At 37.1% G+C, this 18,562-nt stretch overlaps 2 protein-coding genes and 1 long non-coding RNA gene across 4 annotated transcripts in view; 2 read left to right on the top strand and 1 right to left on the bottom strand.

The window, feature by feature from the left end:
• The window catches only part of LOC127360471 (uncharacterized), a 114,335-nt gene that overhangs the window by 6,701 nt on the left and 89,072 nt on the right, over positions 1-18,562 (top strand). The gene's annotated exons all lie outside the window — the stretch shown is intronic.
• taf9 (TAF9 RNA polymerase II, TATA box binding protein (TBP)-associated factor) lies at positions 4,808-10,129 on the top strand. Its single transcript, XM_051394909.1, has 7 exons — positions 4,808-4,923; positions 6,858-6,939; positions 7,248-7,384; positions 8,671-8,805; positions 8,883-8,964; positions 9,454-9,567; positions 9,695-10,129. Exons 1-7 carry the CDS (start codon positions 4,888-4,890, stop codon positions 9,850-9,852), a joined length of 744 nt encoding a protein of 247 aa, XP_051250869.1. The 5' UTR covers positions 4,808-4,887; the 3' UTR covers positions 9,853-10,129.
• Positions 10,867-18,562, bottom strand: part of arrb2a (arrestin, beta 2a) — a 25,600-nt gene continuing 17,904 nt past the window's right edge. Inside the window, exons 9-16 of one of the 2 annotated variants that reach the window (XM_051394878.1) lie at positions 17,977-18,112; positions 17,631-17,715; positions 17,281-17,353; positions 16,773-16,910; positions 16,564-16,647; positions 15,302-15,378; positions 15,040-15,094; positions 10,867-14,781 (exon numbers count right to left, since the gene is read on the bottom strand). In XM_051394878.1, the coding sequence (XP_051250838.1) occupies positions 14,694-14,781; positions 15,040-15,094; positions 15,302-15,378; positions 16,564-16,647; positions 16,773-16,910; positions 17,281-17,353; positions 17,631-17,715; positions 17,977-18,112 (736 nt within the window). In that variant the 3' untranslated portion in view covers positions 10,867-14,693. Of the gene's footprint in view, positions 14,785-15,039; positions 15,095-15,301; positions 15,379-16,563; positions 16,648-16,772; positions 16,911-17,280; positions 17,354-17,630; positions 17,716-17,976; positions 18,113-18,562 lie in introns of both variants that reach the window. The other variant, XM_051394877.1, reaches the window with a different exon arrangement.

Here is an 18,562-nt window from a genome sequence, read left to right as displayed (position 1 = left end):
TTTTGTATTTTATTATATTAATGATTACTGAAGCTTTTAATTCTAATGATTATTGTCGTTATTGATTAATCTGAGTGATCGTTTGCTTTATAAATAAAATATTCAGTTTAATATGAAACTAAACAAATAAAATCACTTCCTGTTGGAGAGACTGAAAATAAAATGTTACTTCTACGATTAATCAATGAACTAGTTTGATTTTATTTATCTGTCGATCGATTAATCGTTGCAGCTTTATTTATAATCTCTGTTACTTTATACTTTTACACTTTATTTACAGAAATGTTTATTATTGTTTGTAATAAATGTACAAATGTGAACGTACAACTTTTACCTGTAATATTTTTTATTATTAATGAAAGATACTTAATAAACTATATTTTATCACTTTATCTTAAATCAGGCTGCAGTTTAATAATGAAAACATTTATATTCATTAATCAATCAGATATTTAACATTAAGTTTATATCACAGTTTGATGTTGGTTTTATTGACGAGTTAATAAAGTGTTAAATGTATTCTTTTGGTTTCAGTTTATAACCAGCTGCTCCTCCGTATTATTATCTGTGTTTATTATATTTAAAGTTATATTTTACCTGTTTGATCTGTTGCGAGACAATAAAGTAATATTAAATATATTAAATTAACTTTTTGTTTTAATATTTTAAAAATCTTACAGATGAAAATAAAACAGCTCTTATGGTCTTATAGAAGTTATTTTTATCTGTTTGTCTCAATACAGTTGAATTAAAAGTAATAAAATCACATAAATTACAAATTGACAAATAATTTGTTTTATTAGATTTTATTGTTTTTAAATGTTGTTTATTCATAAAACACTTTAACGTTCTCCGTGTCAAACAAATAAACATGTTTTACTTTTCAAAGAGCAGAAACATTTATATTTATAATAATAATAATAATAATAATAATAATGATAATGATAATGATAATAATAATAATAATAATAATAATAATAATAATAATTAAACAGCCAGATTCACTCATGTCTGTAAAACATTTATAATTTAAAAGAGAAACGTTCACTGCTCTTATATTACAAACAGCTCTTTCCTGATTGTTTCTTGTTTAATTCTTAAATGTAAAAAGATAAAAACAAGAAATAAATTGAACGTTTGCAAATTCAATTTATGTTTTAATGAAAAAATATATAAAATAAAGTAAAATATCAAATTTTACGTCACAATGTCTCAAATGAAAATTTAAAAAAATGTGATTTACAGAAATAAATTGATCTACTGTAGTTACAGCACAACACACACACACTCACACTGACACACACACACACACACACACACACACACACACACACACACACACACACACACACACACACACACACACACACACACACACACACACACACACACACACGCACACACACACACACACACACACACACACACACACACACACACACACACACACACACACACACACACACACACACACACACACACACACGCACACACACACACACACACACACACACACACACACACACACACACACACACACACACACACACACACACAGGAAGTAGGGAGGTCACCTGAAGGTCAGACTCCAGTTACAGAAACATGAGAGAAGAAATAATAAAACCCGACTGAACGAATAAAATAAAATAAGTTTATTGTTTGATTCAGTCACTGACATTAAACTCTCTCTATCGCCTCCTGCTGGCTGATAATAATAATAATAATAATAATAATAATAATAATAATAATATTAGCAGGAGGACAATCTAAAGTGGTTCTTCTGCACCTGCTGCTCACTGGGAGCTTCCAGTCCGACAGACAGTGGATCCACTGCAGCTGCTGCACTGGGGGGACGACAGGTTCCTGTCTGTCTGTTCTTACAGGAAATACATGAATACGAGGAAGCAGCTCTCTGATTCTGTTCATAAGGACTTTAAAATGACTCGCACCCTCTGCACAGTGTCAGCTTCTTCCTTCGGGGCAGAGGTCTACAGTCCCAGGATGCTTTCATTCAGATCAACAAGTTGAGTTTTACTTGTTTTTACCTCCAATTAAACTTCATTTACTCCAGTGGTTATTTATTTGAGTCTTGTTTTATTGTTCCCTCTTTTTGAAGCCTTGACATTTATCATGTTTGTATTGTCTGGTGTGGAAACAAGGTTCAAGGTTACCGATTACCTTGAACCTTGTTTCCATTACTTTCAGATAACTACTGTTTATCCATTACATTTATATACATTTACCAATAACACTGATTAATGTTACCTGTAAGTTCTAAGTTCAGTTTAAAGAAAACATTTTATGATAACAAAGAACGTTCTGTAATATCTGAGGATGTTTTTGAGGTTACAGATTGTTGATTATTATGTTCTTTTATAAAAGGTTTTATTATAATATTCTAATAATTGTATTATATTTTAGTAAAATGTTACCACTAAACATTTTATAATGTTTTAAGGAAAGTTATCCGACACTTTAAGTTATTTTAACTCTGTTGAAACTGATCAAAACATTTTAAGAGACACAAACTCTTGATGAAGCAGCTTTTAGTCATTTTAATTTAATTTAATTTGTTTTCAGTTAATTCAGTATCATTTAATTTTACTAAAGTTACTTAAGAATGTTTTTCAATTTTCAAAATTGGATTAATTTTAATTAAAAGTTTCAGTTTCAACAACTTTTTTGAACTCGTCTGGTTTCACATTGTTCCTGTAAGAAGAACTAAAGAACCATTTATTATTGAGATTACAAATAATGAATAACTATCCCTTTATTCTCGGCAGTGTTCAGGTCCTCCAGCTGACATTGTTTGAGCGCCGTGTTGGGAATCACTGATTTACACGAGCTGTAACGTCTTCACGGCGTTCGCTGCGAGTCAACACTTTTATCAGCGAACTCGACTCGTTCTCGTCTTTATTTAAAGTCTTTGGGGAACATTAGTCATCTGGACTCGATACAGAGCCTCTTTTATGACTTCTGAGAAGATTTCTTATCGTCTCTCAGTCGACTCTAAAACACAGACGGGAGTTTTATTTCCCATCAGCACCTCAGAACTGTTCTTCTTTGTCTGTTCATATTAAACGCAGAAAACTGGAAATTCATCAGAAATAATAAAATAACAAAATTAATAATAATAATAGAAAATTACTCAAAGGGTCCACAAAGAGCCAAAACCTCTGAACCTCCTTCAGTTTCAAACCTGGATCCATGACCTCACAGGACCTCACAGGACCTGGATCCATGACCTCACAGGACCTGGATCCATGGGACCTCACAGGACCTGGATCCGGGACCTCACAGGACCTGGATCCGGGACCTCACAGGACCTGGTCTGAAGCTCTGCAGCAGCATTTTGTGAAGCAGGAGCTCACGCTGAGGCAGGTCAGGAACAATAAACAACGACATACAAGTGTTAAGTATCAGAGTCAGAACCTGGTCTGTGGAAAGTAACTAAGTACTTTTACTGCACTCGAGTACACTTTTACTTTATTTAAGTATTTTAATGTTACTTTATATTATAAACTTCACTTCTGAGGGAATTATTCTGCTTTTTACTGCATTTATCTGTTGAAACGTCTGAAAACAGATGTCCTGCTCTCAGATTGAGCCGGTGACCCTCTGGAGGTCCCCGACCCTTATGTTGGGAACCGGAGCATTAAACTGAATATAAAAGCTTCTTACTTTTATACTTTAGTTGGATTTTTAAAGGCTGCACATTTTCTTGTAATGGAGTATTTTTACTTTATCTGTATTTTTCCTGCAGTAATGGATCAGAACCGTTCAGTTGTTGATGTGTGGAAGAGTTCAGTCTGTCCTGCAGCGCCCCCTGCAGGATCTCTCTGGATCTCTGATCGATCAATTACTTCAATAAAATCATTGATTCCAAAATGTAAAACATACACAGAGAGTTCTACTATATAATATAAATATTATACTTTTTACATTTATTTGACAGCTTTTGTTACTTTATAAATAAAGATGAAGAGTTTATAAAATACGACGTTTTGTTATAAATTAAAATATCCAACAGTTTATACAAGGACATCTGAAACCATTATTCCAATAATAAATGAATCAATTAGACAGAAAATCAACAATTTGAGTCGTTTTTTTATCTTCGCTTTACTCAAGTAACATTTTTAATGCAGGACTTTTACTTTGAATATAACATTACATTGTACACCTGTAATATAACAGAATATAATCTTTGAATGATCTATCTATCTATCTATATAATCCCTGTTTTCATCCTGTTAAATTTGGTGTTTTTATGCAAAACAAAGACTTTTTTGTATAATATTATAATATAAATGAAGAAAACTGGAAAAGAGAATTGCCTTAAGACTCTCTAAACTACTTTCATTATATATTGATATATATTGAATAAAGTTACATGTAATTGAACCTACATTGTAGATGTTCTGGTTTGTTTTTATGCTGCTTGGATTCATTAGATACACTAAACAACCACTGAGGATTCCTGTTTGTTGTTTAAAGTTTAATAAACTAAAAGAAACATACTTTTCTTAATTAAAATACATAAAACAACTTTATTAAGAAAACTGACATTCAATACATAAACTTCCTAAACATGTTCACTAAATATTTCATTATAAAATGTGCCTCTATACTTACTAATACTAAAAATCTTAATTAAATGAAACAAATAAAATAAGAACAATGACCATTTATATTCCTGGTTTTTATTATTTTATATTTCTGCTCTGATCTCGGAACTGTTGGTAATCTCGCGAGAGTTCCCGCTCTGAACAGCAGGCGTCGCTCTCCGTTGTTTCGCTGAAACCGTAGAAGAAGAAGAAGCAGAAGAAGAAGCAGAAGAAGAAGAAGAAGAAGAAGAAGAATTAGGCGCTGAGGGCAGAAATCAAAATGTCTGCTCCTAAAACGATCCCTAAAGATGCTCAGGTAACGTTAATAAACAGCATTATTACACTTTATTTCTCACTGAGCTTCAGTTCAATGAACTCTGCTCAAAGTCTGCTTCAAATATCACCGTTAATACCGGCAGCGGGCGCGAGCCTGCGCCTCTAACGTTAGCTTATCGGCTAACGGCTAACGGCTAAAGCTAACGTTAGCGCCAGATTACCGTTTATAACACAGAGACAGCAGCTAGCTGTTAGCCGTTAGCTGTTAGCCGTTAGCCGTTAGCCTGTTAGCTGTTAGCTGTTAGCTGTTAGCTGTTAGCCGTTAGCCGTTAGCTCTCCGGTGTAAACAAGAGTGTTTGTTGTTTGTTGTTATTATTGACTTTATAAACATTAACGGTAATATTAACTCACTTTGTTTCAGTGTTTGACTCTTAAAGCCCGTTAATGACAACAACAACAATAATAACAATAATAATACTATATTATTATTATTATTGTTGTTGTTATTATTGTTGTTGTTATTATAAAAACCGTTAATACTGAGATAAACGTTAAACTTTCAATTACAGTTTATTTTCTTCTGTTGTTGTATTTTAATATTTATTATGTTTATATTTATTTACATTTTGTGTATCGTGGTTATTGTTTGGTTCTGCTTGTCAATTATTATTATTATTATTATTATTATTATTATTATTATTATTATTATTATACATTAACGTCATATGGCCAAAAGTATACATTTATCATTTTATTTATCTAAAGATTCAAAAGATAAAATGAAGATATTCAACATAAACTAAATACTGAAATCTAAAAGCATCTCCACAATTTATCAAACGTGAAACAATAATAACAACAATAATAACTATTATAATAATAACAATAATAATAACAATAATAATAACAACAACAATAATAATAATAATAATAATAATAATAACAACAATAATAATAATAACAACATTAGAGACGATGTCTTTGCAGATTTCATTATAAATCTTTTACTTTCTTCCATTATTGAAATCTGCTCGTTCTTCTTTTAAACACAGATCAGACAATGATTGTTTCTATTAATAGATTCACTTTAATCCATGAAGTCTAAAGTTAGTTATAATAAAGTTAGTTATAATAAAGTTAGTTATAATAAAGTTAGTGATTATAAAGTTAGTTATAATAAAGTTAGTTATAATAAAGTTAGTGATTATAAAGTTAGTTATAATAAAGTTAGTTATAATAAAGTTAGTGATTATAAAGTTAGTTATAATAAAGTTAGTGGTTATAAAGTTAGTTATAATAAAGTTAGTTATAATAAAGTTAGTTATAATAAAGTTAGTTATAATAAAGTTAGTGGTTATAAAGTTAGTTATAATAAAGTTAGTTATAATAAAGTTAGTGATTATAAAGTTAGTTATGATAAAGTTAGTTATGATAAAGTTAGTTATAATAAAGTTAGTTATAATAAAGTTAGTGGTTATAAAGTTAGTTATAATAAAGTTAGTTATAATAAAGTTAGTTATAATAAAGTTAGTGGTTATAAAGTTAGTTATAATAAAGTTAGTTATAATAAAGTTAGTGATTATAAAGTTAGTTATGATAAAGTTAGTTATAATAAAGTTAGTTATGATAAAGTTAGTTGTGATAAAGTTAGTTATAATAAAGTTAGTGATTATAAAGTTAGTTATAATAAAGTTAGTGATTATAAAGTTAGTTATAATAAAGTTAGTTATAATAAAGTTAGTTATAATAAAGTTAGTTAACTACACGCGTCCTGAGAGCTCGCTGTATATTTGTAAATATTCCCATTACAGAGATATAATCCATTAAATCCTCAGAGTGTTTCTCCGTTAATGACTGAAACAATTAAATCTAAATGATTATATTAATTAACAGCTCATGGTTGGAGCTGTAGAGAGAGAGGGAGTCTCCGCCGGCCGTGGTCACGCTGTCTGATGGATCCGGTCTGTGTTTCAGGTGATGATCCAGATCCTGAAGGATATGGGGATCACAGAGTACGAGCCCCGAGTCATCAACCAGATGTTGGAGTTCACCTACAGTAAGTTAACAGAGCTACTGGAGCCTGTTGCACATCAGCTCAGTGACCTCCAGGTGGCGCTAAAACACAGATATTAGTGTCAGTGAGAGAATACAACCAGCTGAGAGAACATTAAAGGGACTTTATTTTAGAGTCAGACACAATAAAACTTTATCAACAAAGAACCAAATGAAATCTTTGTCGTCTGTAGCAACGTCTGTTATTAAAGAGTCTTTATGTCATAAACTTTAATTCTGTTTAATTCTTATAAAACATTAAAACTTTCACTGTAAACACGAGTTGAGGATTTAAAGCGTCTCTCTTTACAGGATACGTGACGACCATCATCGAAGACGCCAAAATCTACGCCACGCACGCCAAGAAATCCACCGTGGACGCCGACGACATCAAACTGGCCATCCAGTGTCGCATGGACCAGTCGTTCACCTCGCCGCCGCCACGAGACGTAAGCCCCCGCCGCCCTCGCCTCGCTGTCGTTGTGTTATAATGATTATTATGGTCTGTTTGTGCTGGAGCTGCTCACATTAGCATTACAGTCACATAACGGCCTTTAATTAAAAATATATTTATAAATATAAAACCTTTTTTTTTGTTTCTGACTTTATCGAGGTCTTTAAAAAGTTTAATCATCTGGATTTTAAGAATCACTTTTATTGATCAGGTGTGGACACGTACAAGGAATTCTCTGGTTTAACGATGAGCTCAGTAAACAGAATAAACAACAACAAACAGACAACAGAGTGTAGAGGATGCTGGAATAAATGTTATTGTGCAGGTGTATTTATGTATATCTGAGAAATGTGTATATGTTTATATATTTATTAGGGATGCACCGAATATTCAGCAACCAGAAATTTTCAGCTGAAAATGGCCCAAAGGCACATTTTCGGTTTTCGGCTGAAATACTTTTGTCACCGAAACAACGCGGCCGAAACAGAAAGTTGTGATGACGCAAACAAAAACCGCGGTCACGTTTTTGAAAAGGCAAGAAAGTTTTCCAGTGATGGTGCCGAGGCAAAGGGCATTACACAAAGAATGATGGAATTCATTGCCTTAGACGATCAGCTATTCTCTCGTAGAGGATGAGGGGTTTCGTAGGCTGAGCATATTGAGCCCCGTTATACCGAGCCGACGTGTGTTTACCTGAGCTGTTTAATGTTGTTGTAACTCACGTCCATGAGCTTAAATGCACTTTGTGTTTTTATGAGAGAACATATTTAATTTACAATCTTTCAGCAGACATTATGATTTATTTAATGTACACGAGTGGGGTCAAGTTAAACATTTTATTTTGAATTTTATTTTATTTTATATTGTGCATTGTTGCAATGTCGGTGCTAAATAAACTTTTGTAATTGATTTATTCTTTTAATTGCAATGGCTTGATTTTAGTGAGGTTAGTACACAGTGATAGCCATAAATGCGATGGTACTAATAATTGGCATAATCATTTCTTTCGGTTTTTCAGTTTTGGCCAAGAATTTTCATTTCGGTGCATCCCTAATATCTATATCTATATCTATATATAGATATATATCTATATATCTATATATATATATGTATTTACAGTATTTACAGTATATAACACATAGCTGTGTTTTAGTGATATTTCTGTTTTAAAAAGAACTGAATATAAAGTGGATATTAGAGTCTGACAGTGTCCGTAACAGAGCGGCTGTAATCTGTATTTCTGTGTATGTAGTTTCTAACGTGGATCTGCTGTGTGTTCAGTTCCTGTTGGAGATTGCGAGACAGAAGAACCAGACTCCTCTGCCGCTGATCAAACCCTACACCGGCCCCCGTCTTCCTCCAGACCGCTACTGTCTGACGGCGCCCAACTACAGACTGAAGTCGGTACAGAAGAAGGTAAGAACTCTCCACCGTTCGCTTCAGTCTCTGACATTAGAAACGACTGTTTGATGTGAAACTCTTCGTCCTTCCAGGTGACGTCGTCTGCCGGCAGGATAACGGTGCCTCGCCTCAGCGTCGGCGCCGTCTCCAGCAGGCCGAGCACGCCGACCCTCGGTGAGCTTCATCGTCCTGATGAACTGAATTCTATCAGGATATTGTTCATAAACTGACACCAGCGCCTGCTGCACGCTACAAAGAGAGGAGGCATCAGGTTGCAGCAGCAAAATATAGAACAATAAAACTTATGAAGCATAAAGACACGATTTACACACAGTGTTTATAGAAAAATGAACCTCCAGTGTTTAAAATACAGGATCAGAATCTGATTCCTACACATCCTGGAAACACCTGGAAACACCTGGAAATAATCAATATTGTCCTGGAACATTTGAATTAAATTTCCACCTGTGGCCAAATAATGTGACAGTGAGAGAGAAACCACAGTCTGATAACCAGTGACCACCGTTGGTGAGCGAGTGCGGTTCTGGATGATCAGAAACTGATTAACCCTGATTCAGTGTTGTTGAGTCTTTAATGTAAAACCAGTGGAACCAGTGGAACCAGTATGAAGCTGAAGGAGTCTGATGGTTGTTTTCTCCTCAGGAACTCCGTCAGTCCAATCTGTCACCACTAAAGTCGGAACTCCGGTGTCTCTGACGGGTCAGAGGTTCACCGTGCAGATCCCACCGCCCTCTCAGACGGCCACCACCAAAACCAGTAAGAACCAGTTTATTGATTATATAATAATATAAATAAAGTTTAAACCACTCGAGGTCGTCAGAGGTATCGTTACCTTCCACTGTTTAAATCGATACAACCCTCGCTGCTCTTCTCGCCCTGACAGCCACGCCGTCCACGCCCGCCGTCTCCAACGTCCTCATCAACCCGTCTCTGATCGGCTCCAAGAACATCCTCATCACCACCAACATGGTGTCGCAGAACTCCGCCGGGGAGTCGCTGAAGAGGAAGCACGAAGACGAAGACGACTACGACGCTTTATGACGGCGGCGCTTTTTAAAAAATAAATCACCTTTTTAATGTTTAAAAGAAATCGACCCCACAGCTGATCCAGACGGAGGCTCGGTAAGAACTGTAAGTGCTGTTAGTTTTAGTTTTCTAGAACGTTTAACCAGAGGAGAGCGACCAGTACCACCAGTACCACCAGTACCACCAGTACGAGCTGCTGGGAGCTGCTGGGAGCTCTCGGCCCGCGGACTCAAACAGACGAAACTTGCTGATGTTCCATTTTCACAATAAACTGAATTAAAGTCCAAACTGAGCTGAGTCTCACCGTTATGTGTGTGAACAATGTGTGTTTATCGAACTGTAACTCCACTATGGAACAATAGTTAACCACTAATTCAGCTCAGCAACTTCATTTCTACATTAATACGACAGCAGCACAAACCGAACTGTCGCCAGCCACCGCCACAGTTACCGACGTCAGCGAGGACCAAAGGTTAAAACATGTTTTTATTCTAGAGTTTTGTTCGAGTTAGTTTCCAGAGTGGGTTTGCTCATTAGTTTATTAATATGTGGAGGTTTTAGAGGAATAAATAGTGTAAACACACCGACACTTTCAGGTGATATTCAGGGAATCCGTGTTTTCACTGTTATAAAAAGGATTTAGACGTTATTGTTGTATTCACTGTTTATAATGAACTATAATAAAGTTGCTAACGGCTCCATATTGTCTTTAGTTGAGCTGCTTCTACAAATAATGAGCTTTAATTTAATCCTGTTAATGAGGACCATTATTAATGCAGCTGATTATTTTACATCCAAACAGGACGAAGGAAATTCATTGGTTCCATTTTCTTTTTTCAGCGCGATCAATAAACATTAAAGAGACTGAAACTGTAACTTTATACAAGAAACTGTTTGAACATTCATTTTTAAGAGCTGTCAAACTTATATTTAAGACATTTAAAGAGTGGATACAAACAAATACATATATATATATAAATATATGGTTCTGTGTAACAGAAACATGAATAATTGTGCAGCAGCAGTGTCTGTTAGTTCATTTTGCCTTTAATAATAAAAAGAAAACTAAAATAAAAATCTCAAAATAAAAAAAATACATGGCAAAACAATACTCTTAAATGATTATGAGAATAATCATGGTCGCAATGATGATACAGTAGAAGTAATAATAAGTCACCATCATAATAATAATAATAATAATAATCAGAAGCATAATAATCATAACTATCTGTTCTGGTGTTCGTCCCACCAGCAGAAATCACTTCCTGTTTATAGACATTATGGTTAAAGCATCGCACAGGCCGGGGCGTGGCACTTGTCAAAATATTTTCACACTTAGCAAAGTTTTACCCCACATATGCACGACGACAAAATAAAGGACAGAATCACAGCTCGTACGATTCACAGCACTGCTTGGAGAATAAAACTCAATCCAAAAACTAAAAACATGCTCCGTTTGCTTCTTCTTCGTCCCTTCTGGGTGGCGCTCGCAGCTTCAGTGACTCAGTGGAGGAGGAAGGGGCGGGAAATTTGGCAGTTTTTTTGTTTTGTTTCGAAACTGAAAAAATGGCCAAGCATCAAAAAAACAATCAACATTCTTCTTCTTCATCTCCTGGAATAATGAAAACAATACCGTCTGCAGTTCTGTGGGTTGGTTCGTCCAATGAAAGTGCAGTGCTCCTGTGTCTGTGTGGATCTGTTGATCTGTGCGGTTGGTTGTTTTCAGGGGAAATAAAAACACTAAACTATTAAAAAAAAAAAAAAGGAGAGACAGATCTGACGACAGCGTGCGAATGTTTTGGAAAAAAAAAAAACCCAAACTACTTTCAGAACTTCTGATTCTAAAGATCGAACATACGGAGAGAAAGATTAAAACCCCCGAAGCTGCTGGAGTCCTTCACATCACGTCTGAGGTTGAATGGAGAGATTTAAAGGATGGATGGCGAGGAGGAGGAGGAGGAGGAGGAGGTTCATGTGGTGGAGCTGAAGGGAAACACTGGTGCTGTTTGTTTATCTTTATGACATCTCTCATTGGCTGCTGTGGACAGGTTCATGGCACTAATGTTCAGTGTCATTTGGTAATTTGTCATCGAACTTAAAGACGGACGATAAGAAAATATGTCTGAGATTTCAGGATTTATTGAATTATTATTGAATTATTAATAAAAGTCAATAATAAAACAGACAAAAAGTCCTTTATGGGATAAATTCTGATCTGCGAGATGAAACGGTACGTTAATATATAACAATGTAAGACAAAAAGGCAAAATATTACCAGATAAAAACATTTATATCAGAAAAAGTTACACAAAATTTAAAAGTTATATGAAATTTAAATAATTTTACCAAACAAGGTCATAAAAATGTCAATTTCCTCTTTAAATGTAACTTTTTCACAAAATTGAAATTTTTCTGAAAGAAAAAAAAAAGTTTAATAATTAAAAGTCACAACTTTAAGTTATATTACGATATTTAAATTCTAATTTTACCAAAGAAAAAGTCACATTGTTGATTAAATGAACATTTCTACGACTTTTTGTTTGGTAAAATAACTTTTGAAGAAAACATTCATGGAACATTACGACGTTTTTATTTTCCAGAAAGTTATTTGACACTTAAATTGTAATTTTGTAACAAAGAATTAAGTTTGACAAACCAAAACCAGACTCGTTTCCGAGGCTTTCGAACACGTCTCACGATCTTCTTCACGGTTTGATCGAGTAGCTCGGTTGTCATGGAGACGGTTTAACGGGTCACAAGTTTAAAATTAGTTTTTTTTACCTTCAGTGGACAAAATGATCCTGATAATCGTCTTTAAATATTTGTTATTTAAAATCAGATGGTTGACGGTAAAACTTGTGCAAAAGTTTATTTAATAGAGAAAAATCCTGCACTTGAAATCATCAATAAACATATTTACAGTCCGATTATTAACAATAACACTGATTATAATTTGGCTTTTTCCCCCTTTTTTTATCGACTTTCAGTGGTTTCCTTCAGTCACAAACTGCATCTCAGTTTTCAGCCACAATAAGAATAAAAAAAACAATTAAAAGAGATCGAGTTATTGGCAACAGTGAGATGTAGAAGGCACAATGCAGTTACAGTAACAGGATGCAGTGGACGAACACACGAGCTCAAAGTGCTTTCGGGTCAATCGGTGTCAATTGGAAACAGAGAGATGATCATAAACAAAGAACAGCAGTGTTTCCCTTTAAGAGGCTGATGATTAAACCAGGATCGAGTCTCAGACTTTAACATCGGTTGTTACAGAACTGATCTCAGTGCTGCTCCGTACACAAATCCACTTTTACTCGCCGACTCGGGTCTGAAGTTTAAAGAACGATTCCAGCGCGATCGGAAGTCGCGCTCGTGTTTCAGGGGTCGACGAAGACGGGTCGGGTGACTTCTTAAGTCGCTGGTGGACAACGTTAACATGAACACAGTGAACACAAGTGATCCTTTAATTCCTTCACACACAAAGAAAACATGCAAATCAATGAAGAACTTATCGGTGATCCATTAACTTCCCTGACCGGAGAACGTGCAGATAATGGAGCCGGTGGAGATTTTCCTTCCTGCCAACAAATTAAATGTTTAACGTCTGTTGGTGTACAGAGGAATAATCTCAGTGTTTATAATATTTACCTTTTAATAAAGAATGTAATATTTAATAGAACTGGGATTAGTCAGAAAAGCCACTAGAGGGCAGCGTTAGACTCACACACACACACAAAGATCTTCTGTTCAAATCTGACTCTTCTAGTTTTTCTTGTAAAATTACAACTTTTTTTAAGGTTACAATTTATAAAGTTGTGATTTTTTCCCCCTCAAAATGTCAAATATTTCCCCCACAGAGGCTCTAAATCTTAAAGTTAAAGACTTTCTAAGAGTTAAACGCTGTAAATACAGAACAACACCAGACGGCTGCGGCTAGGACCCGATCACAGGTCACATTTTAAAATCAAACTAAATATTTCTGAGTGGTTTTTTAAGAACTGTTCTGCTCGAAATGTCAGATTTTGCTCCAAATATTCTCTATTTTTCTCCTTCTGATTGAAAAGTTGTGAGTTTACTAAATATTCCTTTAAAGATTTATTTGGATCTTCATGAAAACATGAAGCAAAAAAAGTGAATCAAACTTTAAAATGAAAGAAAAACTCCATCAACGCTGGAACGGTTCTTCAACAGAAAGCGAGCGAACGGGACGACGTTTTACAAAACGGTGGACAGAGAGAGAGAGACAGACAGAGAGACAGACAGACAGAGAGTGGATGCTGGTGAAATCGAACTTCAGTCGCCTGTATAAGACTGTGTGTGTGTGTGTGTGTGTGTGTGTGTGTGGATCTCCACTGAACCTCGACTGCTCGTAGAAGATTAGTTTTTCTATGTTTCAAATATATATTCTGTTTGTACAAGACGTGATCGTCGCCGCGGAAACGCTCGAGATTTCAAAGTAAAAGAGGACAAACGCTGCTTCTGCTTCCTACGTCTTTTTTTAAAATGTCAATCGTTTCTTCACGCGTTCACAAGCCCCGCCCACACCCGACGTCCCGCCGACGTCTGTCCTGCAGCTGCTCGACATTTATGGGTTTTTCCGCCTTTGGGCGAAAGAGAGAAACAGAGAAGACGGCGGCGAAAATGGCGGCGGCGTGACGAATGGCTGAAGCTAAAGAGGAAGAACACCACCGACGCCCCCCCCTGCGCGAGGCCTCCGTCCAAACACGCCCTCATCCATCCCTCCAACCGGGGAATGCAACGTGAAGAGTGTGTGTGTGTGTGTGTGTGTGTGTGTGTGTGTGTGTGTGTGTGTGCGTGGTGGTTTCGAAGCGAGCGTATGAAGGGTTGGCGAGCTCCTAGCAGTCCTCGTCCTTGTCGTCTACAACGCCTTTGAGCCGCAGGCGGGCGAAGTCCTCGAACACGAAGTCGTCGTCCTGGGAGATGCTGCTGAGGACGGAGAGACTGTGGTTAGTTCACTGTCTGTAATAACTGTGGGACAGTTCACTGTCTGTGGTTAGTTCACTGTCTGTAATAACAGTGGGACAGTTCACTGTCTGTGGTTAGTTCACTGTCTGTAATAACTGTGGGACAGTTCACTGTCTGTGGTTAGTTCACTGTCTGTAATAACTGTGGGACAGTTCACTGTCTGTGGTTAGTTCACTGTCTGTGGGACAGTAGAGTGTCTGTGGAGTTGATACTTACTTTGTGTCGAATTCTATCAAATTGGTGTCGATGGGGGGGTCCATCTCTGGCACAGCTGTAACACACACACACACACACACATTAGCATGTCACACTGTCGTTTCCATGGAAACTGCTTCTTCTCTCCATGGAAATGTAATGCTAATGATAAAGAAGGGACAGAATGTGTGTGTGTGTGTGTGATGTGTTCAATGTCTGTAAATAAAATCGGTTTGTTATTATAATGGATGTTGGTCCACACTGTGACGCTGTGCGGACTCACCTGACTGTGGGCGGGACACCGGCGGCTCCACAGGTTTAGGATGCATTAAGATGAAGGGCAGCTCCACCGACACGTCTCTGAAACACACACACACACACACACACACACACACACACACACACACACACACACACACACACACACACACACACACACACACACACACACACACACACACACACACTCTAACACATTAAAATCTGATCAAATCTACAGAAAAACAGAGAAATTAAAAAGACTGATGAGTTAACTGTTGTTTGAACTGGTTGTAAACCAGTTTGAATCAGTTTAAAGCAACATCTGTTTAAACCAGTTTGAAATCTAAAAACTTTGGTCGGTGACCCAGAGAGAAACAGGTTTTTGTGTTTTTATGTGTGCTGCCGGCTTCAGATCAGACACATTTACCTCTCCAACATGCCTCGCAGCAGCAGCCTGCAGGGGGGGGCACACAGTGGAGGGAGGAGGAGGAGGAGGAGGAGGAGGAGGAGCCACACAAAAAGCCAAAAACACAGAAGGGAGATGAAATGAAAAGCAACCCGTTCACAAACTACAGTGAGAAGCAACTACGGCAACAAGCAGACGGTTTCCACGGTAACCGACACTGACAACAGGAAGCTGAGGCACAACATGGAGTCACTGATCATCAGGATCTAGTTTGTTACGTTTCTCCTGCAAACAATTATTTACTGTCAATTAATCAATTATCAGGAAATAGTGAAGGTTGTTGTTATAATTTCCTCAAAACACAAATTATTTAGTTTTTTATGAAACGCGACAAAGAAAACTAAAAGTTTCACTTTAAAAAAATGATTGTTCAAAAGGAAAATAGATGAATATTAGCTATTGATCGACTGGATCTTTTTATTACCTCCTGATACGACTGCAGTTAATCAATTATTCCTATAATTAAATGAACCTGATGGTTTATGACAGAGAGGCTGCGAGGAGAGGAAGTGATGTCAGCAGTGTGTGTGTCTGTGTGTCTGTCTGTCTGTGTGAGTGTGTGTGTGTGTCTGTGTGAGTGTGTGTGTGAGAGAGTGTTGCTGTGTGTGTTTGTGTCTGTGTGAGTGTGTGTGTGTGTGTTTGTGTCTGTGTGAGTGTGTGTGTGTGTGTGTGGAGAGTGTGTGTGTGTCTGTGTGTCTGTCTGTCTGTGTGTGTGTGTGTGTGTGTTTGTGTCTGTGTGAGTGTGTGTGTGTGTGTGTGGAGAGTGTGTGTGTCTGTGTGTGTCTGTGTGTGTGTGTGTGTGTGTGTGTGTGTCGTACCCTCCGCGTGAGACCACCAGCTTCACTTTGACTCTGTAGGACACCAGAATCCCCAGAACCTCCTTGTTGGTGACGTCCTTCACACTGAAACACACAAAAGAGCGCCGTGGTCACGTGACTGCACCGACACACCTGTGTAACACACCTGTACGCTCTGTGTGTGTGTGTGTGTGTGTGTGTGTGTGTGTGTGTGTGTGTGTGTGTGTTACATGGTGGAGGAGGCCAGGTTGGTGTCTTCGTGTTTGAGTTTCCCGTCCAGAGCGAGTCCTCTCTTCTCTCGGTTCTTGTCGAGCGTCGGGGTCAGAGTGTACACCTTGCAGAAGGTGGAGCTGGACGACACCTGGTCGCTGTGGAGACGACGACATTCAAACCAGTTTTAAACTAGTTGTTTAAAGTTAAAATGAATTTAATCTCTTGTTTAAACAAGATTTAAACCAGTTTAAAACCATTTAAATCCAGTTCACCTCTGGTTTAAATCAATGAATCTTGTTTGAGCTCTTAAACCAGTGTGAACCAAATAATCACATTTAAACCTTTTTGAAAGTTGGTTTAAATCAGTTTAAGCTTGTTGAAAGTTGGAAAGGTTAAATGAATTAATCTCTTGTTCAAACTGTTTTAAAACCAGTTTAAATGAGTTTAAACCAGTTCAATCCAGGTTATTTGGTTTAAACTGGATTAATCTCGGAACCTTTACTGGGACATTAAACTGGGACTTACTCTGCCTCCAGCTGGGCCACTGGACATTTATACTGGGCAGTACTGAACAGGCAGATGTCTGCATACTGACGCACTGCAGAGACAAAGACAGACACACACTGATGTTAATAACTTATTGATTTTGGTTTGATTGATCTCGATCAATAAAGAAAACCCCTGAAACTGTTTGGAGGCGTCAACGGTGAAGAGCCAGAATAATGTGAGGAAACAAACAGCAGCGCAGCAGGAAACTGAGGGAGGAAGTGGTTCAGAGACAAACTACATCTTCACAAGCCTGTGTGTGTGTGTGGGTTATTATGGGATGTCACCACAGAGCTTTAATGGGGGCAGGTGGAGGGTAACAAACGCACCGGAGATCTTGACTCTCTTGACGGTCTTGGTGGAGTTGTTGGTGACGTGGACGTTGACGCTGATGGGCTCTCCGTGGTAGTACAGCTGAAACACAATGCATCATGGGAGAACAACATCACTGAAGCATCACATCAGGAGAACTTAAACAGAAGAATATGTACTCTGTAAGTTGACCTCTGACCCCGCTGGCGTATTAAACAGATTTTAATGTAGTTTAAAGGTTTCAGTTCTTCTTCGAGGTTATTTATAGTTTATTTTATTCTGTTTTAATTTAACTGTGTGTGTGTGTGTGTGTGTGTGTGTGTGTGTGTGTGTGTGTGTGTGTGTGTGTGTGTGTGTGTGTACCTCTTTGTCCAGGGACGCCTCCAGGTGTAGGGATCTGTCAGACATCAGGAAGCTGCGGGTCGTCTCCACCATCGGCTGAGGACCGGGCTTCTCCGGAGCGTACTGCACCTTCCTGATCACCAGACGCACCGAGTTCCTGCAGACAGTGAACGCATCAGTTCAACCGGTCCGACTGTCATCGTCATCATCATCATCATCATCATCATCAATATAAACAGATATTTGGAACTGATTTACATTTAAAATGTAAATCTTTAATCTAAATGTAAAACAGAACTTTGGCACGGTGCTACAATCAACAATCAATCAATCAATCAATCAAACTAGTAATAAATGAACCTGAAACGAGCCATTCTGCACTTTTACTTTTGGTACTTTCAGTTTATGTTGACGCTGATACTTTTTTATTTAAATGAGATTTTGAATGCAGGTATTTTTACTCTTTAATGTTAATATCTGAGTACTTTCAGCATCCTGTTTCATCAACAGGCTCATTAATTGAGGCTGATACTCAAATCGAGTGTTTAGTGTGCATTTTGTTTTGTACATTGGGATCCATTAGATGTGTATCTGTAAACTGTGACGA

The sequence above is a fragment of the Dicentrarchus labrax genome, unplaced genomic scaffold, assembly GCF_905237075.1.
Source record: "Dicentrarchus labrax unplaced genomic scaffold, dlabrax2021, whole genome shotgun sequence".
NCBI classification, from domain to species: Eukaryota; Metazoa; Chordata; class Actinopteri; family Moronidae; genus Dicentrarchus; species Dicentrarchus labrax.
Note: the sequence above shows the minus strand (reverse complement) of the source record. Positions and strands in the feature narration are given on the sequence as shown.

Coding starts and splice junctions, on each gene's coding strand:
- taf9 (XM_051394909.1), top strand. CDS start 4,888: ATGTCTGCTCCTAAAACGATCCCTAAAGATGCTCAG. Junction 6,940..7,247: donor GATGTTGGAGTTCACCTACA/GTAAGTTAACAG, acceptor CTCTCTTTACAG/GATACGTGACGACCATCATC. Junction 8,806..8,882: donor TGAAGTCGGTACAGAAGAAG/GTAAGAACTCTC, acceptor TCGTCCTTCCAG/GTGACGTCGTCTGCCGGCAG.